We start from the raw sequence: 23928 nt of genomic DNA, 5'->3' as shown, positions 1-23928 counted from the left end.
AGCTCTCTGCTATCAGTGCAGAGCCTGCTTTGGGTTCTCTGTCTCCCTCTCTCTCTGCCCCATCTTGTGCATGCATGCTTTCATAAACAAACAAACAAACAAACAAACAAATGTTCTAAGCTCCCTTTATTGTTTTGAGAAGGGTAAAATATTAACTTTGTATTTAAAAACCTTAACTACTTATATGTTTAAGGAAATCAGTGAAGGTACAGCAATAGAGCATAAAATTTCCAACTTTGGAGAGAGTAAAAATAGAATATGGGAAAGATAAACATAATCAAACCTAAAAGAAAGGCAAGAAAAGAGAAAAAAGATAAACACAATAGGAAGGACAAATGAAAAATACAAAATTAGGGAGCATAAACAAACCCAAACATCTCACTAATCTCGATAAATTTATAAGACTATCCACTTAAACGACAAAGATTTTCAGAGGATTAAAAACATAACAATTATAAATAACTATAACAATTTATATGACTATAACAATAACTAACATATAGTAACATAGTTTTAAAATCTTTAAAGCAAACACTGACAGAGCTACAAAGAGAAGATGAAAAAAACCCACCTGTATCTTTCTCTACTATTTGTAAGACAGATAATCAGTAAGTGTGCAGTAAATCTAAGCCTAATTAAGAAACTTCACCTAGTGGATAAATCCGAAGCACTGTACCTGACTGGAAAGCTCACATTCTTTTTCTATTTGTTTTCTACTGCTGCCATAACAAATTAACACAAACTTAACAGCTTACAATACCACAATTTATTATCTCACAATTTTATAGAAGTCCACATGGGTCTTACCAGGCTAATACCAAGGTGGCAGGACAGCTTTCCTTCCTGAAGGCTCTGGAGGAGAATGTAATCGCTGGCTCCTGCAGGCTGTTGGCAGAATTTAGTTCCATGCATTTCCAGGACTGAGGTCCCCATTTCCTTGCTGGCTGTGGGGCTAGAGTTGTGCTCAGGTTCTAAAGGCTCATTCTTCGGCTCGTGGGGTTCCTTTATCTTCAAAGCCAGCGATGGGTCCCCAGTGGTGGGGACCTCATCTCTTCTATCACATCTCTGACAAACACCAGATATCTGTCCTAGAAATCAGTAAGACAAGACTAAGATGATAAAAAAAAAAATTAGGAAAACATTTTTAAAAGTACCTGAGAAAAACAGACACAAGAATGGCAAACGAAACAACAATATGAATAGATGCATGATGTCATGAATAATCAGAGATATAAATGAAAACCACAATGAAATCCACTTTATATCCACAGGATTAGCAAACATGAAAAATGTTGAGATACTGGCAAGGAAGTGAAACAATGGAAATTCTTACAGAGTTTAACAGGCATAACCACTGATGGAAGCCAGTTTTAAATTTCAAAGTTGTTACACATATGCATACTCTATGATGTGGCATTGTAATCCTAGGTTTGTACATCAAGCACTGGTTCTCAAAGGGAAAGTCAGGAGATCATGTGTCTTAGAATCAATGGGGAGTTTGTAAAGATGCAGATGCCTGGACTCCACCTCACAAAGTTTCTGTTTTTTCTTTTAATGGTTACTCTGGGGGCGGGGGGGTGGGGTGGAGGGAGAGGCAGAGAAAGTAGAAATGAGAATCCCAAGCAGGCTCTATGCTGTCAGCAGAGAGCCAGATATGGGGCTCCATCTCACAAACCATGAGATCATGATCTGAGTCAAAATCAAGAGTCAGAAACTTAACCGACTGAGCCACCCAGGCGCCCCAAGATTCTTGATCAGAATGCTTGGGGATAAGGTCTGGGGGTTTTAGGAGTGCTCTAGGCAATGCAAATGCACAGTGAAGTTTGAGATCTACTGCTCCAGGGCATCCTTTGCCTGTGTATGAGACACATTTAGCAGAATTTATAGCCGTAGTGCTTTAAAAAAAGAAAAGAAACTGCCCAAATACACACCAACAGTAGAATGGGATAAATTAATTATGGAAAATTCATACAATGCAAACCAATCTAGTAGCTACATGCACCCACAGGTTGAATTTGAGGTACATAAAATAATGGAGTGGAAGCAAAAGAATATATACAATATAATTACAAAATACCAAATACAAGAGTGTGCAAAGGCAAACTATATAATTATATGACTTAGGGATACATACATAGGAATTTGGGGGTACATACACAGGGGATAATCAGAAAGAATTTAGGATAAAGGTTTCTTCTGTCGGGAGGAAGGTGGATAGCAGTAGGAACAGGCCTACGGGACTTTTGGGGACACTGATAATGTTTACAAATGGGTGTTTACTCCATGGTTGTTCTTTATAACTTACACATTTGATACAAATATACATATATAAGTATTCAAAATATAGCACAAAATTTTTTTTTAATGTTTTATTTATTTATTTATTTTTACAAATAGTTTATTGTCAAATTAGTTTCCACATAACACTCAGTGCTCATCCCCAAAGTGCCCTCCTCCATGCCCATCCCCCCCTCCCCCCCAACATCCATCAGTCCTCAGTTTTTGTCAGCATTCAAGAGTCTCTCATGGTTTGCCTCTCTCCCTTTCCCCACCATTTCCGCCATTCTTCTGCCCCTTGTTCCTCCGTCAAGTTCCTCCTAATCCTCCTATACGAATATAGCACAAAATTTTTAAACAGTGGGGGGAAGTGGTTGAAGAGACAGTGATTAAAAGTTGATTGTTTACTTAGCAAACTTAGTTATGAATGCTTCTGAAAGTGCTTTGGACAACTGTTTAAAATTGTCGGTGACCATCATATTGGTCTCTAGGGCAGAAACTATGAAAAAAGGAGAGCTAGCAAGGGAGGGCGGGGAAAGAGCTCTGCAACATTTGGGAAAACATCTCTAGACTTTCCAAACAATTTTCATTGACCTGTCAGCACTTCAGATAATTAAGGAGAGGTCCTTGAGAGGATGAACCACTTGATACTGAGTGTGCCCTGTCTTACGCTTGATCACGCTGATGGTGAACAAGCCAAGTGCCAGGCAATAAATATGACCTTCTTAAAGACCAACTTTCCCCTCATGCAACCTGCCATAGTCCTTGATAGATATTGTTCCAAAGCTACCTCCGACTGCACTGAACCTATCATTTAATGCTATCTGTGTCATGCTAAGTAATGTAGCTTCTCCAAATTTCTATTTTTTTCCGTGAGGAATTAATATCCTGGTTGAATCAGTTCTCTCATTTCCATAGTTTTATAACGTCCAATATAAACTAAGAGCTGATTTTGAAAAATAAAAACGATGAGGAGTAGTCTCATCTTTCTGAAGATGGTATTTCCTTTCTGAAAATGGCATTTTTCTTTTCCTTCCTTTATTGCACTAAAGGATGGAGAGCCCACACTTCATCTCTATGAAACAGAACAAGATCCACATAGAAGTGCTTTCTAAAAGTAGTCCTGAGATGTGATCTAGAGGACTGTGCCAGGCTGGCTATAATAACAAAGTTATGTTGGGCTTTGTATTGCATTTTCTGTTTGTTTGTTTTTAAGATCTTTCTTCCGATGGACAGAAAAAAATCCAACAGACCTTAAGTATCTTTGCATTTACAACATAGTTGTAGTCATCTCTTGATGTATTTGATGTGGACTAAATACAAAGGATGCATTCACCACCCACCAAGAATGGTCACAATGAGGAGCCCTAGACGGGTGGGTTTAGAAAAGGAGGGCCTGTATTTATTTTGCTCTCTAACTTAGAATCACCTCTTCACAAGGTCTGTCAACTCCTTAAAGCACCAGCATAGTCCAGCCTTTAGACATACATGATCTGAATGGCTTGCTTTCATGACCTGCCTTTGTTAATCACAAGCTATGTGACTTTGAGCACCTCACTTAACCACTTCTGTATTAGTCAGGGTAGACTGTTATAACAAAAAGTAGAGCATCTCAGTGGCTTAACATACAAACAAGGACTTGTCACTTAAGCCACAGTTCAAAGTAGGTTGGATAGATTTCCTCCAAAAGGTGACTCAGGGACCCAGGGTCTTTCCACTGTGGTTCTACCATCCTCACAAATGGTCTCCAAGGTCACTGGCAGAAGAGGGAGGAAGAAAAGCATGGAGAAGTCTTACCTTCTCTTAACTGTCCCAGTCTACAAATGACACATTGCTTCTCTCACTTTCATTTGGTGAGAATTAGTCATGTGGCTCCATCTGTTTATAAGGGGCTGGGAAATGTAGTTTAGCTCTGTGCCCAAAAAGAGAAACTGGGGCTGGTAAACATTCTGTTCATTGCTGCCACCAATTCATTATTTGGGGGCTTATTTGCTTTCTCTCTAAAGTTGGGATAACTGTTTCTGCCACGCCCTAACTCAGAGAATATCGAGGAACATGAGAGCATAAAACAAAACGAGAGCATGATCTAAATAAGGCATTGAAAATGCAGGAATGCGCTATTATTCTATTATTTCTAACACTGAATTGGGTCCGGGGTTCAGGTTTCAAAATGACTCTCTATGGAGCCCAAGTAGGTCTGCTTATTCAGTGCTGGCAGAATCGTAGACTTGATTTATAGGTAGGATTTCGACAGACATTCCACCCATTTTATTTATGATGAAAAGGATGAAGTTCCAAAGGAGGTGATGCCAGCAAAAATTTCACATTGAAGGGACTCTTGGAGATATTTCACACCATTAAAAGTGCAAAGGATAAAATGTTGGAAGCTGACCCAAACTTAGAAAGAAGTGTAACTATTCACCAGGGCACAGAAAAGATGCTTGCTCCAAATCATGAATTAGATGATGAAAAGAAAGCAAGCACTGTTTGAACTCCTTTAAAAAATCCTTTTTACATGTTTATCTGTCTTTAAGAGAGAGAGAGAGAGAGAGAGAGAGACATTGCGAGCAGAGGAGGGGCAGAGAGAGAGGGAGACATAGAACCCAAAACAGGCTCCACACTCTGAGCTGTCAGCACAGAGCCCATGAACCGTGAGGTCATGACCTGAGCCTAAGTCAGATACTTAACCAACTGAGTCATCCAGGCAACCCTGTTTGAACTACTTTTGACTAGTTTCTTACCAAGAACAATAATTGAGTTTAATGCTCAATGTTTCTAATGTTTGAAATCACAATGCACTAAGTATTAGTTTTACTACTTTTAAATTCTCCTTATACATTTGCAGTCAACAGTAAGACAGATTTTATTTTATTTATTTATTTTTTAAATATTTTTTTATTTATTTCTAGGAGAGAGAGAGAGACAGCGTGAGCAGGGGAGGGTCAGAGAGAGAGGGAGTCACAGACTGAAACAGGCTCCAGGCTCCGAGCTGGCAGTCAGCACAGAGCCCGACGCGGGGCTCGAACCCACGAACCGCGAGATCATGACCTGAGCGAAATTCGGACGCTTAACCAACTAAGCCACCCAGGCGCCCCAGTAAGACAGATTTTAAATGTTTTGACAAAAGTGCTCAAAGGTAACAAAAGCAACTGCCATTTTTCTCATAGTTATCGAGAGTGACCTTCTCGGTTATTTTTACACTTCTGCATTACCCTGAAAAGTAAGGACTGCCTGTACAGTATGTTGACTTCATGTATGTGTTTCACTAAAAAGTCGTGCCTACAAAGCCAAGCATTTTTAATGTGGCTCATTTTCATTAGAGTTCCCACCCTTTGGGAGACAGTTTTGCCAATGACAAGATGATTAACACTAAGTAAGCTTATTAAGATCTAAAAAGGACTGTTAACTGTAGAAAAATAGTTCCTTAGTTGAAGAGTTGTCAGCAAGTCTAATTTATTAGCTTGTCATATTGTGTGAGTGGGGACATAAATCTTGTATTGGTGATCAAGATGAAAAGACCAGAAATGCCTGCCATAGCAGAATTCTCTACATTCTTCCCGAAGGTAAACACATACATCACCTTAGCCTTCTAGGTGGGAAAGTGTGATTACCTACATCCAAAACTATGAAACTCTATTATGGATGTCATGTGAGTGAAAGCCGCATACCAGAACCCTAATTTATAATAGCACTGTAATGCCAAAACTGGGCTAAAAATTCAAAATGCTAACAAACCACATAACACAACCCTTCTATAAAGTGTTTATACTACCTAAAGTAGTATAAATGAGACCAGCCATAATCTCCTTGGGGGAAAAAAACAAAAGAGCTAGGAGGTGTTTATCCAAAAAAGTTAGGGAGGTGAGGTCTGTGGAATGGGTTTTAGGTCTTAATGACTCACAGAGTCATGTCAAATTCAAACCAGCATGAGAAAAGTAGGAATCTACCAATCAAAGTCCAGAAGTCTAACCTCAGGCATGGCTCATGTAGGTTCCCAAAGACTGCCAGCAAATGTGCACCTTGCCATCTCTCGGCTCTGCTTCCTTTTCAGTGTGTCTCTCTCAAGAAGGCAAGATGACCACTGTGAGTTCCAGGCCTACATCTTCTGGCTTAGCAACTCCAGCAAAAAGAGAGCTCTTCTATTCCTAACAGAACCATGAAAGTCCCAAGACTCCTCCCATCAGGCTAACTCGAGTCATGTACCACCCTGGATTAGTTACAGTGGCTGGAATTAGAACATACGTCTATCCTGGGGCTGGAGAGGAGGACAGCATGAGCCCATAGTGTGGCAAATCGCATTGGCTGACAGTGGGAAGGGGGTCCCAAGAAAAAGGATAAATGCAAGTAGGGCAGGCAAAAAGAACGGATGACCACAATGAAATCACATGGAACCTGAGGGTTTGAAGGACTCTGAAGATCAAATTCCAGACCAAACTCTACCCCTTATGAAGGGAGGCAGGCTACAGGACTCTGAAAGGTAATGATTCCATTTCTGCTTTTCCTCCTCTCATGGCAGGGAAGTTACTTCCATAGATGAACAGTTCTGCTTTGTCAGCGTTCTTATACTGCTGCCCAAATTCACCTTGCTGCACTTTCTCACTTGGGCCTAATTTCTGTCTCCAGGACTGTGAGAAAAGCAACTCCATGGTCCCTGAACTGGTGGACACAGCTAGTGGCATCTTCTCTATCAGTCTTCAAAGGCTTCCTCCCCAACCTGCATACACGTAGAGTTAGGAGGTGTTTATCCAAAAAAGATTAGAGATGTTAGGTCTCTGGAATGGCTTTTAGGTGTTAATGAATCACTGCGTCATGTCCAATTCAAACCAGCCCCAGAAAAGTAGGAATCCGCTGGCTCACCCCCCACATACACTCAGAGGTGGACGAACTGTGAAGCTCCCAAAGTTGAGGCATCAGGCCCCCCACCAGCACAAGATGCCCAAGTGCCAAGAGTTACGGAGGGTTCTAGGAGGGAAGGGGAGGACAGGGTTCCATCAGAAAGCACTTCTACTTAAATATTTCTGGGGAGCTGTCTGGAGCCCTCAGGAAAAAGGGACCTGAAGCTATAAGGCTCCAGTAATTTGTTGTGATCCTCATTCAAAATAAATATTCAAATTCATATCTAATTGTGTACTGGTAATTTTATATTCTCTTTTTTAAGTTTATGTACTTACTTTGAGAGAGACAGAGACAGCATGCACAGGGAGAAGCAGAGAGAGAGGGAGAGAGAGAGAATCCCAGGCAGGCTCTATGCTGTCAGCACAGAGCCTGATGTGGGGCTCAATCCCATAAACTGTGGAATCACAACCTGGGCCGAAACCAAGAGTCGAACGCTTAAATGACTGAGCCACTCAGGCACCCCTGTATTCTTTTTCTTAATGAAGACCTCCTCCTCTCAAAATTGTACAAACTGAGGCCCCCAAATCTGGATCTGCTACCATAAGGAGCCTCTCTCTTCCCTTATCAGTCCTTCTTAGGACATGGTTTCCAGGTATTTTACTCCCGAGAGCAGCCCTCAGCTTTTTAAAGGTGGAAACAAAATGCCACAGCGATGATCTGGCAGGCGGGGTTGGAGAGGGTCTCATTGCCTTGTTCTGGTGCCACTGGTTTCATTATTGCAGGCCGGGTGGTGATGTGTTAGTCGTACACACGCACCACACAGTTGGCTTGCTTCCTCTGTGGTCTGTGCAAAACGCCAGCTCATTTTCATCCTCTGTTGTCTTGACTGGTAGAATTCTCAGTTAGTGGAAAAATATTCTTAATTGTCAAGGTCGGTCTGAATTATTTCCTTGCGTATGAGCAACACTGCCCTCTTTGAGGTACAAAAGTTAAAACCCAACAAAAAAGATCTCTAGAATGCAACTTCTGGATGAAAAGGGAACATGAAATCTTACTTGAATCCATCCTGTTTGCCACCCGCATCAGCTGGTACACTTTAGTCAAAATGTTTACAGGTAAAGCTGTTGTGGCCAGGCATGTGTGGAGACTGACTCATAAAACTAAAATTCTCATAGACCATAAGCAGCCCTAAATGCATACTTCTTTTAATTTTTTAAGGTGACCACCCAATAGTTTTTACATAGTTAATACCTGTTAGTGAGATTTGAACTTTTTATTTGCCCTATTACTGAATTGTAGATAGAACTGATCAAAACCAAGCTTCAAGTATTCTAACAAAAGAAGCTTCTCTTCCATATAATTTAAATACACTTCTGGAAGGGCTAAAAGAGTAAATCAAAGTGGATTTATACTTATCTTGGTCTGGTCCTTTGCTTTGGCCTTACTGGATACACCACTATGTTTTCTCCAGCACTGCAGAGTCAAAGTGTTCATTTAGCACTGAGGTGGCAAGGAGGTTTCCACCAGTGAGCAGCTCTGAGCTACTAGTAGTGACCTGAAGCTTTACAATGAGAAAGATTCTGAGACCAGATCTCGATGCCTCAAAGGAGTTCTGTGATCAGCTGGTATTGTCTGTCATGAGCACCAGAAACAGAAATTGGAGCATTCATGTGTATTTGCCATCTGTGATCAATTAGCTTAAACTCCCCTGAGGTTAAACACCTGATTCATACCCTACACGGCATTTGGCAAATAGAACTTCATGATTATTGAATGAATGGATGTGGGTTCTACATTTTGCTTTGTAAGAGATATGCAATAAAAGCTCTGTTAGCCAAAATTCAATTAATTACAATCTCAAAATGGGTTACCCATTTCCAGAATCAAATCAGATAAAGGAATAACAGTGAAACCTATATATATTTAGAAACTAATCTTCGGGGCTTTAGTCCAGATTGAATGCAATTCTCCAGCTTTTCTTGATCTGCAATCTTAGTTATTATATAGCAGTAAATGATATTCAGAATTTCAGCCTTGGGACTTGCAAGGACCCTCAGGTATCAGTTTTTAAGATCATTAGACTATGGTTATTAAGTCTAGAAGGTGGGCCCAAACATTTCAAACAGTGAGGTTTTATTTGTTTTTATTTTATTATTTAAAATAGAAGGGCCCTTGGTTAGATAAATGCTCAAAGACAGTAAACTCCTTTGCTAGACTGTAAGCTCCTGGAGGACAGAGGTGGTTGATTCAGCTCCATATTCTTGTATCATCTAGCACATTTCCCTGAATATTTGGCTGCTTAGTAAATATCTGCTATATGAATGAATGAACAAATCTTTGTGGGGGGTCAGTTTTCTTCAGATGTTCTGTCCATTTCTCCAAGAATTTTCCTCCCTGACAAAGGGGAGACCAGTGACGTGTAAGGTGTCCCAGTTTAGGACCATGAAAACACTCTTTAGAGCTAATCAGGGGGTGCCTGGGTGGCTCAGTTGGTTAAGCATCTGACTTTGGCTCAGGTCATGATCTCACCGTTTGTGAGTTTGAGCCCCGTGTCAGGCTCTGTGCTGACAGCCAGCTCAGAACCTGCAGCCTGCTTCAGATTGTGTCTCCCTTTCTCTCTGACCCTCCCCTGCTCACGCTGTCTCTCTCTCTCTCAGAAATAAATAAAACATTTAAAAAAATTAAAAATAGAGCTAATCAGGAGAGTACTGGCAGCTGAGTTGGGGCCTGGAAAGGACAACTAGACTCAGAATTCAGAGACTTGGGTTTGAGACTTTGAACTGCTGACTCTTTGACTCTCAGTTTGAGCATCTGTAAAATGGGGATGATAATACCTAGTCTTCTTCTTAAGGTTGTAAACAGGGTCAAATAAAATACATGAAAAGTCCTTAGAAAAATGATGAAAACTCCATAAAAACAGGAGACATCAGTTCTTCTCCTTATTCTGCAACTAAGTGGCTACACAGCTTTGGGCACATCCCTTCACCTTCACCCTCAATTTCTTCATCTTAAATTTGGGAGGGTTGGACTAGATGCTCTCGAGTGGTGCTTTCAGCCCTCATGTTATGTACACACAGCTGGGGCTCTCAGCTCTGGCAAGAGGAAAGAGGGGGGGCTGGGTCAAATTCCTTCCTGAACAGACTCATACAGATCATTTAATGCATCTGCCCATTTACAAGAAGCAGCCAGTCGAGGCAATCAAATTGCATTCTCGAGAGTGAGCCAGAGGAAAATGCATTTTTGGATAGTCAGGAGCCCTGCCCTTGGGGCTCACAGAGCTTCATCTGGGAGTCAGAGAGGGTCAGAAACCAAACGAGGCACTCACAGAAAAGCAGGGGACAGTGTTGTTTTTAAGCACTTGCTGACTCAGGCACTTTGTTAGACACTGTAAGTATATTCTCTCAATTAGGCCGCATAACAATTTTTCAAATTAACCATTTACCCACCCTCCAGATAAAAGCTCCCTGAGGTTCAGACATGTTAACCCAACTGCGAAAGGATTTAAATAAACTCAAAGCTGTTTGGCTCCCAAGATTTTCCTTGTAGGATTCTACTCCTAAGGCCAAAACAAAGATAGATGGTTCCACAGCAGAACTGCACATGCCCGGAGGCAATGGTTGTGGCACTGTCTACAAACGGTGGCAGGCACAAAACACAGAGAGGAATAAACCCAAACCAAAAGCACCGGGGGCCTCCCGGAGACACTGAGCACTGAGCTCTGTGTGAGCACCAACTTCTGACGTCACACATGCCACTAACGACCCGCTCCCGCACCTCAGACTTTCAGATTCAATGCTGCAGCGGGTTCATCTCAAAACACTTCCCCAGGTGTGCATCTGCTCAGGTACCTGCTCTTCCAGACTGTGGCCTTCCCCATTCAGGGCTGAGGGACCAATCCCCGGAGGAAATTTCTAAATTACTCAATTCCCTTTGCCTGTACTTATATCCTAATGATAGGACATTAAGATGCAAATTACACAGAAACTTAGCAAGCAAATCATGTCACTTTCTAATGGTTACATCAATAAAGGCTGCCGAGAGGCACCACACCGTTGCCAAGCCCCAGGAATGATTTCAAAGGCCCACCTGCAAGCCCCGGGCAGTGTGTGTTAGAAATTTTATCTCACCAAAGTATTTATGGTCAGGGGTTCTTTCCTCCCCAACTGGCTGAACTTCTTGATACTGTCTTCTCTGTGCTTCCAGTGATGATGGGGCTGTGTGCATGTGTGGGTCCTCAGGGGTGCTGGTGTTTTTGCCAGTGTGGTTTATAAGGTTACAAAGGGGAACTCAGTGTCCTCTGAGTAAAATACTCCCACCACAAAAACATGACTCAATTACTACTTGACATTTTTATTGCTGCCATTTGTCTCCTCCCTCTTCTGCTTTCCTTTTTCCTATTTTTCCTTCCAAGAATTGCCTGTGATTCCCTAAACTAAGCTCTTGTTTGTTTGTAGCTTGCCCATATAAAAATTCATCCCATTACAATCATTGGCTTTTACAAGCAAGTTTACTTTAGCCACCGTATCTTAGAAGGTCAAACTGTTCATTTTACATTTCAGCATCTCTGCTTAACCAAGGACCAGTACAGAATATAGAAGTTTAATAAATGTTTGATTGGAAAATATTACAATCCCCTCAATTTCACCATCAAATTCTTACTTACATGACTGTCCTCTTGGAAAGCCAGAAGCCCTGGCCTCTGGTCATAATTCAGTCCCTAATTCGCTAGTGATTCTGGACAGATCATGTCCCCTCTTATAGGGACTTGCTCTCTTAATCTACAGAATGACCAGGGTGATAGTCTCTGCAATTCTCTAGATTAAAGTCTGTAAGGACACAGTTCAGATCTGTTGTGCTCACTTTTGCCAAGATCTAGACCTGCAGGATGTAGCCCATATATAGAATATGGCAGGCTCTCTGAGACTATTTGCTAAAGGGAAAAATTAGGACTGCTGTGATTCTAGGTTGTAAATCTAAGGCATTGTTCAATTGGACTTTGAACTTATATTTGCTGTTACAAACGAAACTATACCCAAGTGTTTCAAGTTTTTCTAAGTTTCTTCTACCCAGGACTCAGATGTTCTTCTGCACATTCTGGAAGCTTGCGAGTCATTTCACAAACAAAATTCCACATCTACCTCCATTGACTCACTGGCTTCCTGCTGTGTTTCTCACTAAACCAGATGATGGCCCCACAGGTGGTAAGGCTTTGTAGGGAAGCAGGGACCTGGTGCCCATATGAAGAATTCAAGTCAATTCATCTCAAAATAAGTACTTATTGGATGCCTATTGAGACACTTAATGCGTAATATTAGTTTGGGGAGGAAGCAGGTACCAAGACAGCCATTTCTTGGAGCCCTTAATAATCAAAGACCTAGGACATGTCCATCTGGATCACATAGCTCTTGGATCCTATTTTTAGATCCTATTTGCAGTGTTTGCTACTTTCCTGGAAGTCCTTCTCACGTTCACAGTTCACAGCTTAGACACAGTCACATACATACCATACATACATACCATTCAGTTTTATCTCCTGATCATAACATTGCTTTGTGCTGTTTTTCTACTTGTCTCATTTAAGTTGGAGATTTTTTAAACCTGAGTCTAGAGATAAAACCCTGAGTCCAAAGGGGGCCACCAGTACTGAGGATTATGTGCAAAGTTTTATGTGTATGAGCATTTTTCTGAGGGAGGGTTCATAGCTTTCAACAGATTTCCAAAGGATCTGTAACCCCAACATGTGAACTCTCAGCCCATTGGCTGCTATAAGCCCTGGGAAGAACTGCCTTGATTCCAAGAAGCCATATTTAATGGAAAAGACAGTCCCATGAACTCCACTCACTTCTCAAACAGAGCAGTCAAGCTGAAGGTACAAAAATTCAAATTCATCAAGTGAGCTGAAAAGACAAGAAAGCAAGCAAATGCCAAGTTCTCATACTCATTCAGATAGCGAGGGGTCAGAACTCCTTCTTACAGTTTTTATGATCCATCTGGGTGAAGTACCATGGACAAAAAAACCTGGGCCAGCCAAGCAGAGAGCTGAACTTGAAGTAGATCCTGGATCCACATTGTTGGACCAGTATTGAGCAAGGGAAGTGGAGGCAAGTGTGTATGCTGTAAAAGAATGATGGCCACTGATATCTGTGTAGGGTGATTTTGCACACTTGACCCATGAGCACATGCACACAGAGGGCTCTGGCCTCTAGGCTTCCTGCATCTCATGTTGCGTTGCCTCATCAGTTGCCAGAGTCAACAGAATCATGCAAACCAGGGTGCACTCTCCTCTCCTCTTTTGTAAATTATGTATCAAAGAAAGAAATTCATGGTAATTTTTTTGAGGGGAAAAATACCCCATACAATGCCCCGTATGATGGGCAGTCCAATTTTCTCTTAAAGGTTAGGAGAGCTCTCCAGAAGGAAGTCTGGACCCCAAAGTGGGGGTAGAATTGGCAGACAAAAAATATGGGCCTGGTTCACAGTCAGCTGTCTGCCTGGCCCGGGCGCTTAAGACAGGGTCTTTTGCCCACACTGGTTGTAAAAACTGGTAATAAAGAGATTGGAGTGTTATGGTTTCGGTCTCTGAAAAGCCTCAGTCTTCCTGCCTGGTTCTCTCCTGCACTGCCTTCATCCTTTACTTCCTGGGCCTCCATGACCCTGAACTTTTGGCTTCATTTCCCATTCCTGGTTCTGCTCTTGCCTCTTAGAGAGGAGGACCATCTTGGCTGGTCCCGTTTTAACCAACTTCGAGTGTGTGCACTTGCTTAGTGGTATAGGGGGACAGTGGTATAGGGGGCAGGGGGAGGACATGATCTGCATAATTTCTAGCAGCCAAAAGTGATTCAGAAGAACCTTAAGAATTCAAAGGTAAAAAGACTCTAACTTTATGATAATGAAAAATAATTGGGGTGCCTGAGTGGCTCCGTTAGTTGAGTGTCCGACTCTTGATTTCTACTCAGGTCATGGTCTCAGGGTTTGTGGGATCAAGCCCAGCATCGGGCTCTGTGCTGACAGTGTGGAGCCTGTTTGGGATTCTCTCTGTCTCTCTGTGTCTGTGTCTGTCTCTCTGCCCCTCCCCTGTGTGTGCACGCTCTCTCTCTCTCTCTCTCTCTCTCAGAATAAACAAATGGGGCACCTGAGTGGCTCAGTTGGGTAAGTGCCAACTTCAGCTCAGGTCATGATCTCATGGTTTGTGGGTTCGAGTCCTGCTTCAGGCTTTGTGCTGACATCTCAGAACCTGGAGCTTGCTTCAGATTCTGTGTTTCCCTTTCTCACTGCCCCTCCCCTGCTCATGCTCTGTCTCTCTCCCAAAAATAAACAAACATTAAAAAAATTTTTTTCAAGAATAAAAATTTTTATAAAAGGAAAATAATTTTTTATATAAATTTGCAAAAGATTCTGTTTGAATGCATATCTTTGGTGGTTCCACCTCATCTCACCCCTCCCCCTCAACACACAAGAAACCATGCTATTACATGAGTGGCACATCTATGTCACAGTGAGGAAATCTGACTAGGGAAAACAGAGCAAACACAAAATTTTACAAAAAAGAATACTCAGGAAGTAAAGAGTTCTAGTTACCTGAAATTTCCAAGAAACTTCTGGTTAAAAATTCTCATTCTCTGTATCTTAACACAATAAACTTATTTTAACTGATTTGCTCTAAGAAAAATAACCAGAGGTCCACAGAGACTGCCGCATTGTGTATTGTAGTGAAGATATCTATGCCCAGTGAGTGACTTCAATGCGTATCAAGCCCCTCGGGTGCCCCTGGAGCCAGGGGAGAGCAGAAAGCAGTTTATGGGACTTTTTGGAAATTTGGCAGGGCTGAGCCATCAGCCGTACTTAGAGGCGGCCAGTTTCCTAATGTGTCTTCGTATTGGGTTTCTCTTCTTCCCTACTTTACACATGATGCCCTTTACTCTTGCTCCCTATGATTGCACTTACTAAGAAAGCACAGCACAAGACCACTTCAAGTGGAAGTGCACTGCTTTCTGGAAAACATGGCCCACAAAAAAAATTTATAAAGCTAGTGATTCTCAATGGCCTTTGGGTAGGGGTATGTGTGTGTTATAATTTCGTGGGGAGAAGAGAGGGAACCATTCTTTTCTCCCGTAGGACTATGACACTTCTCCTCTTCCCACGCTGCATCAGTTTAGGGGCCAGTCAGTAAGTAAAAACAATATGAAGAGCTGGGACAGAAACATTTAATATAAAGGTGTCCTAACTAGTCAAGGTGATTGATTACTAAAAGGAGTAAAAGAAAACGTTAAGGTGTTCAGAAGCAGCACATCCAGAGAGCAGTGAAAGGAAGGAACTAATAACTCATCCCCTGTAGGGGTAAGAAAGGACCTGCTTGTGGCAAAGATCCTTGCCAGAGGTGTGGGCTGGAAATAGCCCAGAGAAGCAGCCTGCCAGGTGGTGGAGAAACTTGCCAGAGGTGGCAGAGGGGAGCTGATCCATAGCAACGGTCTCTGGGTAACTGGGTAATGGGAAAACCTGCCAGAGGGTGCAGGCTGGTGGAGCTGATCCATGCAGGATGCTGAGATGAACACCACCAGGCCCCACCACACTGACCTGCTGGCTCCTGTACCAGGAACAGGAAGGGAAATGCCTTCCCCCGTCTGGCTTAAAAGTGGCACACCAGCACCTTCTATTAACAGAGCCTAACACCCAGTCAGCTGGCAAAGGAGAAATGTCCAGCTCTCAGGTTTACCAAGAGGGGAAAAGAAAGGTGAATTCAAAGCTGAGAGGTAATGGGTTGGTAACTGGCACACCCACCTTCTCTGTGTGGGAAACATTCACTCTACAATGCTAAGTTTAAAAAGAGGAAATAAAAATGTGTGCTGTATGTAAAATATTATCAATGATTACCATTTAATAACACAATTAAAATTTATTCCTCAGACTTGTCTGTCTTACCTGAATATCCTGTAAGTAATCAAGTGTCTTATTTTCATCTGGAGAAAAGATTACCTTAAAAGATTCTCATTCATTACAGTTTTACTGAATTCTGTTAGTAAACATGAAACCCGTTATTATGCAAATATACACATAAGGTTGAAAGGGGCTTAGGGACATTCATGGATCTGTAAAGGACAGTGTTTTGGAGGACATGCCAAGCAGTCTCCAGTTTGATTAGCCCAGACTCTCTGGCCCTACATAATCTGGAACAGCTTCCCTCTCAGGCTGCTTGTGGATATCCCACACTACACACGTAACATAAAAAGGGCAAAACGCGGGGCACCTGGGTGGCTCAGTTGGTTAAGCATCCGGCTCTTGACTTTGGCTCAGGTCATGATCTCATGGTTTGTGGGTTCGAGCCCCACATCTGGCTCTGTGCTAATAGTGTGGAGTCTGCTTGGGATTCTCTCTCTCTGCACCTACCCCTCTTGCATGTGATCTCGGTCTCAAAATAAATACACAAACATTAAAAAAAAAATAAAAGGGCACAATACAACAGCATTTACCGCTTAGCATGCTGGTTGACGGCAACAACATTCCCATGCTGCTGCCCTTGCAAACTTTCTGCCATCTTGGACACTGGAACCCACTCATCTAGATCTTTACAACGTTCATCTTTGCTTTGGCTAAAAGTCCTCAGATTTTGCATTTTTCCTCCTGCCCTTCTAGGTAGCTTTCCAGGTCTCTCACCAACCTCCCCAGGCTTTGAATTTAGGCTACCAGGAGTATCAAACCAGGGAGGTTTCTTCTGCCCTCCCCACCCCCATTTCCTTCCTACTGTCTTTGTTCACGCTGGTCCTCCACCCAAACTGACCTTCTGCTCCTTTCACCCAGCATCTTTGGTTGTGTCTGAAGACTCAGTTCCAGGGTCACCTTCCTAGGAAACCACCTCCCATGAAGGATCCAGTGAACACACTGCTGTAGAGTGCATTCTGCATTGTTTTGAAATCATTAGTTTAGGTGCTTTACCTCCCCAGGTCTGTCCTCAGAGCTGCTTCTTGGCATCCTCAGCCTTTAGGACAATGGGCAGTGTGCAGAGTCGGCACTCAACGCCTGGTGGGGGAACTGAAAGGTCTCCACCCCCTGAGCCGCTAGTCCTTTCCTGCCACTCATGCCCTGGCATGAAGAGCCTCCGTCAGGAGAGCCTGGGCCAGAGGAAAGGGGGAGCAGGTCTCCTGTTCTGGGGACTGCTAGCTCCCTCCTCATCAAGCTTTTCTCAGTAGTGACAGGCATAGCTGCACATACAGACACACTTACTCCCCAAAACACAGATTTCCATTTAAAAAATACAAGAGGAATAGAAAGAAGCGAATGTCATTCCTTCCAAGAACTATAGGTGATTTTTACAGGTTCAACCTGACATTGTTGAGGGGTAGGGGTGGGGGTGGGGGGTGAGCAAGCACTGTCTTCATAGCTGTGTTGAAAGCTCCCTTTCCCTGCCCTCTCGCAAACTGTGCCCACACGTGCAAACAGCTACCCATCTATCACTTTCACCTGAAATATACAAACAGGTGAAGCTGAAATGAGCTGGGATGCCTTGGGTTGTCATTATCATACCCTCCATTTCCCACCCTGGAGACACCATCACTCACACAATGGAGCATGCTTTCCTGTACTCACAGGCCTCTTCCCAACTTACAAACCACCTTCCACATATGTCAGCTCATGTGACTGTCACCCAAAACACTGTATGCGGCAGCAAAATTCAGAAGTGTGGATCAGATTGTTAGGAGCAAGGACCGAGGGTGGGTGGATGTCCTCGTGACGTCACAGGTAAGCAATGCAATCATCCCCACAGGGCAGAGGCAGAACTTGGTCAGATGGGCTGATGGGGTTACAGCCTCCCTTTAACCTTTGTTCCCCTCTCAGGGAAGTCCCTTAAGTAGAGCCATGGGCTGCTGCTAACACCTGCTATCGCATGACACCCAATAAGTACTTAATGTACAAGTGAATGAGTGAAGGAAGACTGGTCTCCCTTTAAGTACTTTCTCATTAAACTAGTTATCCCATCTCAGCCTGATGGATACAAACTCTGGAGAAACGGATTTCCAAATCCAAGCAGAGCTAAAGTTCTGTGCCAGTTCGGAGCAGAGAATGAAGGAAGCCAGAGAAACATGTTCAATGCAGCCAGGTAAAACCTATACTAGCAACTGTCTCTATAAAATTCAGTTCTCCCTCCCCCTTCTGTGGCTGGAACATTGTCCTCATGTTCATTTCAGATTCTCAATGTGAAGATGGTACCTTTCCTAGTTGTCTACAGGGTATCCCCACAGGAGACCCATGCCAGGAAACTTCTGCCACTTTCCAAAGACAGGATTGTGGAATTCAAATGCCCCAAGCTCTCCAGTATCTCACCAAGTTTCCTGGTTACTATTTTAGGGAAACTTAGATTTCTGGTTCCACGTCTGACTAGTCTTGCTTGATGGAATGTATGTATAATCCTGTTTCAAATCCAGATTCTGTTTAATCAAAGTTCTGGTTCATTAAATGGGGATTCTTAGGTATAGGAAGGAAGGGAGGGAGGGAGGCGGGGAGGAATGGACATGGCGGGAGGGAGGAGAGAGAGGAGGAGGAGGAAAACGAAAGATAAGAAGGGCAGGAAGGAAGGAGGGACAGACGGAGGAAGGAATGGAGGAAAGAATGCTTATCAAGGACACAAAGCTGACCCCCAGTGTCCTCCCAGGGGGCATCTTGAAAAAGGAAATGGAGCATATGGGAGGAGCGGTGGTGAACTTATGGGAAGTTTCCACAAGGAACGTTGCTGTGAGGACTGGGCAGGCAGAATGTCGCAGGTACAAGCAATCTCCTCTAAAAAAACAACACTTGACTATGAAGAGAATTACATAAACACGCAACAAATGTTTTAATAATTTAAAATATTTAATATTTAAAAATAAATTTTTAAAAGTTGGTATCAGGAGCCACAACTATTGACTTTACTCAGTGGAAATTTCAAAACTACCTAGATAACTTGAAAGTCACCTTTAGACCCCAGCTGGTTGTCACCTATATGACATATGTGGGTCATATTTTCCTTTTGCATAAACAAGAAGCTCCTGCTGGGTTTTTCCACCGTTTTTTTGTTTCTTTTACACTTTTGTATCCTTAGCCAGGGTCTGGCATAGAATAAGGATTAATAAGCAGTTGTTGCATTTGTGAAAAACATGTAAAGGGAACCATAGGTCTGGGATTCCAGATGCAATCCTGCTACTGCCTTTCTTTGTGATTTTGGGAAAGTTACTTTATATTTCTGGGTCTCAGTTTCCCTAACAGTAAACTGAAGACAACAGGGTAGTTGATAATAATAGCTAAAAGTGACTGATCACTTCTTACGTGCCTGGCACTGTTCTCCTCTGTGCCTGCATTAGGTCATTTGATTTTCACACTGAGACCATGACTTACACATGGATTCTTTCTTTCAAGTCACCTCATGCACAGTTCTGAAAAATCCCCAAACAGGTGTCCCAATGATCTGCAAAGAGATTCTAAAAGGAACACAAGTATCTCTGGCTGGAACATGCATCATTCTCACCTGGATGACTTTTGGGTACAGAACCCTGAGCCTTGTATCAACTTTAAAATCCTTTCCTTTGCACATTTCAAATTTAAATGTTCTCTCATTCAGGAAAAACAGTGAGCAGAGTGTGTAGGGAAGGCGGTGGGGAAAAGTTGGAAAGAAGAGAAAGATGGTTAGAGCTGGTCTCTCTTGACTCCGAAAGAATGAAGGCAGGCAGAAATCCAGGAATCTACCGAGAAGACTCCACTTAACCCCCCCCACCCCCATCATCCAAGTGCATAATTAGGATAATTGATAGCCCTGAGATAAATTAATTCACTCCGAGTTTTGCTCATGATAACAGGTATGGGATGTGGCCAGAAGGGACGGCGGATTAACAAAGATGTCATTACCCGTCTGCCTCCAGGGAGCCCAACCTTGGGTTCCAATCAGTCCAGGCAGGGCCATCTTCCTTTAGTCTTGCCAGTTTTAAAGCTGAGCTGTGGGGGCACCTGCGTGACTCACTCAATTGAGTGTCTGACTTTAGCTCAGGTCATGATCTCACGGTTCTTGGGTTCAAGGCCCACACTGGGCTCTGTGTTGAGAGCTCAGAGCCTGGAACCTGTTTTGGATTCTGGGTCTCCCTCTCTCTCTCTGCCCTTCCCCCACTCATGCTCGGTCTCTGTCTCTCAAAAATGAATTTTTTTTTTTAAATGTTTTATTTATTTCTAGGAGAGAGAGACAGCGTTAGCAAGGGAGGGTCAGAGAGAGAGGGAGTCACAGACTCTGAAACAGGCTCCAGGCTTTGAGCTGGCAGTCAGCACAGAGCCCGACGCGGGGCCCGAACCCACGAACCCCGAGATCATGACCTAAGCGAAAGTCGGACGCTTAACCGACTAAGCCACCCAGGCGCCCCATCAAAAATGAATGTTAAGAAAAATAAAGCTGAGCTGTGAAATAAGACTAATTTTTGCCTAATTCAAGAGGAATGGGCATCCTTCACAATCCTAGAAACAATCTGTTCTTAGTCCTGTGCAGTTTCCTCAGTAGGCATCCAGTTGGCCAACGCTCCTGGGGCTATGTCAGAAGAAACAGTGGGAGCAAAAAGGCTTTCTTTCAGAGAGTTTTCAATTAATTTGGAAGAAGATACTTGAATAATGACTTCTCTGGGAGTCCTGCTATTGAAATACTGAACAAATTTCACAGCCATCGTTTCAATATTGGCCATGAAATTCTTGGTCAAATGTTACTGGGAGACCATCATCCTCCTTAGGCCCCATGTTATAAGGGATAAATACATTTCTTCTCTCCTATTTATTGTACCAGAAGCTATTTAAAATTTTTTTAATGTTTTATTTATTTCTGAGAGAGAGAGAGAGCAAGCGCGAGCAGGGGAGGTCAGAGAGAGAGGGAAATACAGAATCTGAAGCAGGCTCCAGGCTCTGAGCCAGCTGTCAGCAAAGAGCCCAACAAGGGTCTTGAACCCACGAAGTGTGAGACCATGACCTAAGCCGAAGTTGGACGCTCAACCGACTAAGCCACCCAGGTGACCCCAGAAGCTATTTTTGAGAGGGCCAAATTTAGTGGCTAGATTGCCCGACTTAATTCAGAGAGACCTAAGTGAATCCTGGTGCTGCCAAGTACTAACTAACTGTGCGAGTGCTTTACTGTCCCCGAGCTCCATTGTCCTCACCCATGAACCTACTTTGATATCTTTTACAATTAAAACATATAGGGTTGTTCTGAAGACTAAATGAGATATACATGAAAAGCTCAGAACAAAGTCCCCCCCCCAAAAAAAACCAATCAATTGTAGCTGTTTATTATTAATACCTTCATTATCATCCAGGCTCTTCCTTCTACTGGAGTGGACTTGGTAGTTTGGATGAGAAAGTTCAAAATTTCAAACTCAGACTAAAATAGATTCGCTTTTCATGTTAAGTTCTATCATCATGAGTGGAATTATACCTGTAGAATGCACTTTGAAGGATGATTAGTGCACTGAACTCTATGGATCCTGAGTACACGTACACACACACACACACACACACACACATACACACACTGAATCACATTCCATAGGTATGGTCCATCCTTCCTCAATTTTCAGAAGACATATGGTTTCAAATATCCATGACAATGAGCCCAAACTCCTGATCCTGCCTCTATGATCAACTTTCTCAAAAACAGGGTAGTTTTGGGTGCTTGGGGAACTGAGGTGATTGCCTTGGAATCCTTGACATTCTCTAACTTGGAAATCAAAGATAAGTAGGTTTTTCTCTCTTTTCTCTCCTAGCACAAGAAAAATAAGTTTCCTGAAAGTACCTGTTTTCACACTCAGATACCTGATCACTGTGAGGGATTATATCAGTCACCATACTAAGAGCAGCCCAGGGACTTGTCAGACACCAAAAGGAGGTTGCCACCTCTGGCTTCCAGCCAAAGGCTCTGGAAGTCACCTTCTTGTGTGCTGGTTCTGGTCTGCTCCCCCTGGGCTCCTGGCCCTGTGGAATGCAGCCCAACGCCAGTGCTAGAGACTGTTGAGCTCAAACCCAAGGGATCCCAGGTCACCTCCCGTCAATGGCCCCACCCTCTTCCCCTTCCTAGTAGCCTCAGGTGGGGCCAGACTCTAACTACTCTCAGCATGGAGAGGTGCTAGAGTGCAGGCTCTTGGGTTTCCAGCTCTCCAAACTGCCAACTGGAATCTTTTCAGAAACAGTCATGTTTATTCTTCTTCACTCTCCCCCTTCATGCGTGTTAGTGCTCATGTCTCTCCCCAGGCTGTCTCTCTGTCTGGGAATTGAGTGAATCAGCAACACCTCAGCACAAATTACACCAACATGTCACATTGCCCAGGGACACACACATTTTAGAAGAGATCTGGAAGAGTGAGGTACCCAAAAGAATGGTGGACTTTCAAGCAATGGGTGGTGGATGGGGGATAGTTTCAAGCAGGGTGATCCTTCCAATGCCTGGGTAAAACCTTTCCGTGTAGGCAACTGTCTCCTCTGCCATGTTAAGTGTAGTCATTTCTGGACAGAACTGAAAGACCAATCCTCCTGGATAAAGAACGTATCAAAATATCTTATTTTTATTTCATTGTTCTTATGTATTTATACAGGCCCATGGGGGAATTAAAAAGCAACATGTTGATGTACCAGATAGGAAAAGCAAAATGCAATACTTAGGTGTTAGGCGGAAGGGCAATCTGGGTTGTTGGGGCCCTGGGTCCTCACCTCAGCTCTGCCACTTCCTCACGGACCGAGGGCAAGTCACCTAACTTGTCATACCCACCCTGAGCCTCAGTTTCCTCATCTGCATGAGGGGATGACAGCACAAGGAACCTCATAAGGTACTATGAGAGTCCAATGTGAAAATCCATGTGAAGGTACACTGTAAATGAAAAGGCACTCTGGTCATAGTAGCTGGTGTTATCATCAAATTCATAAAGGATTAAAGGCTCTTTGAGTCTGCAGTGATGGGCATGAATCTGTCAAAAGCACAGAGTGGTGCAGGGGGGGAAGGAAGGAGAGGTTGTTTCACGTAAGGGGTAATCTTAAGAGCAAATGAGGCAGGATTCCAAAGTACTTTTGTATGTAGGTCATAGTATAGATTAAGTTGTATCTTATTTTGAGAGAAAAAGAGGACTGGCATATTGTTTAGTCACTTTTCTCTGGCTCTCAAATCAATGCTTTGGTGATCACTGAGCACAAATGCTGACTATGCCCTTATTTCATCAGAAGTGAACAGACACGGCTCTCCATGCATAGTAAGGGATGTTGTCTAGTTGAGTACCAACAGCTGGCTCTGCAGATGTCAACAACAGCTGCATTTTGTCATTCCAAGATGCGGATCTCAATTAATCTCCCTCCTTCTTTGTTTTTGGAAACTTTGACATCTCCACATAAAACGATTTTATCTTCCCGGTTAAGCTCATTACACCCAGATGTATCCAGTCACCTGTACAAAATTACGTTCAGTTTGCTCAGGAATCAGAAATAAAAATTAACTTCCGTGTCAAATTATTAGTAAGAGAAAGCTCAGTGAAGGCATAGATCCAGTTTGCTAATCATTTCCAGAAAAGGATCTGAATACATCAGCCAGCTAAATCACCTGGCCCCCACAGGTGATTTATTTCAGCAGGAAATCTGTAAATAAAATGGATAGTCAATATTTCATACTACATTTTTTAATGACAGGTCTGTATGGCAAGGCCATCACTCTACAGACGTAAAAAAAGAAAAAAGAAGAAAAAGGCAACTTAGTTGGAAATGAAAACAAAGGAAGAGGTCTATGAGAGCTGAACTATGATTGTAAGAGTGGCGACTGCTATTCAGCCCTGGCCAACTGTCACTGTC

The 23928-nt window shown here is 43.0% G+C and overlaps 1 protein-coding gene across 1 annotated transcript in view; it reads right to left on the bottom strand.

Annotated features, from left to right (window-relative positions):
* Positions 1 to 222: 222 nt before the first annotated feature.
* Positions 223 to 23928, bottom strand: part of LOC144218827 (uncharacterized) — a 410681-nt gene continuing 386975 nt past the window's right edge. The window contains exons 3-4 of the mRNA XM_077748804.1: positions 808 to 1088; positions 223 to 283 (exon numbers count right to left, since the gene is read on the bottom strand). Of these exons, the coding sequence (XP_077604930.1) occupies positions 278 to 283; positions 808 to 1088 (287 nt within the window). The 3' untranslated portion in view covers positions 223 to 277. The remainder of the gene's footprint in view (positions 284 to 807; positions 1089 to 23928) is intronic.

The sequence above is a fragment of the Crocuta crocuta genome, unplaced genomic scaffold (assembly GCF_008692635.1).
Source record: "Crocuta crocuta isolate KB4526 unplaced genomic scaffold, BGI_CrCroc_1.0 scaffold130, whole genome shotgun sequence".
Classification (NCBI taxonomy): domain Eukaryota; kingdom Metazoa; phylum Chordata; class Mammalia; order Carnivora; family Hyaenidae; genus Crocuta; species Crocuta crocuta.
Note: the sequence above shows the minus strand (reverse complement) of the source record. Positions and strands in the feature narration are given on the sequence as shown.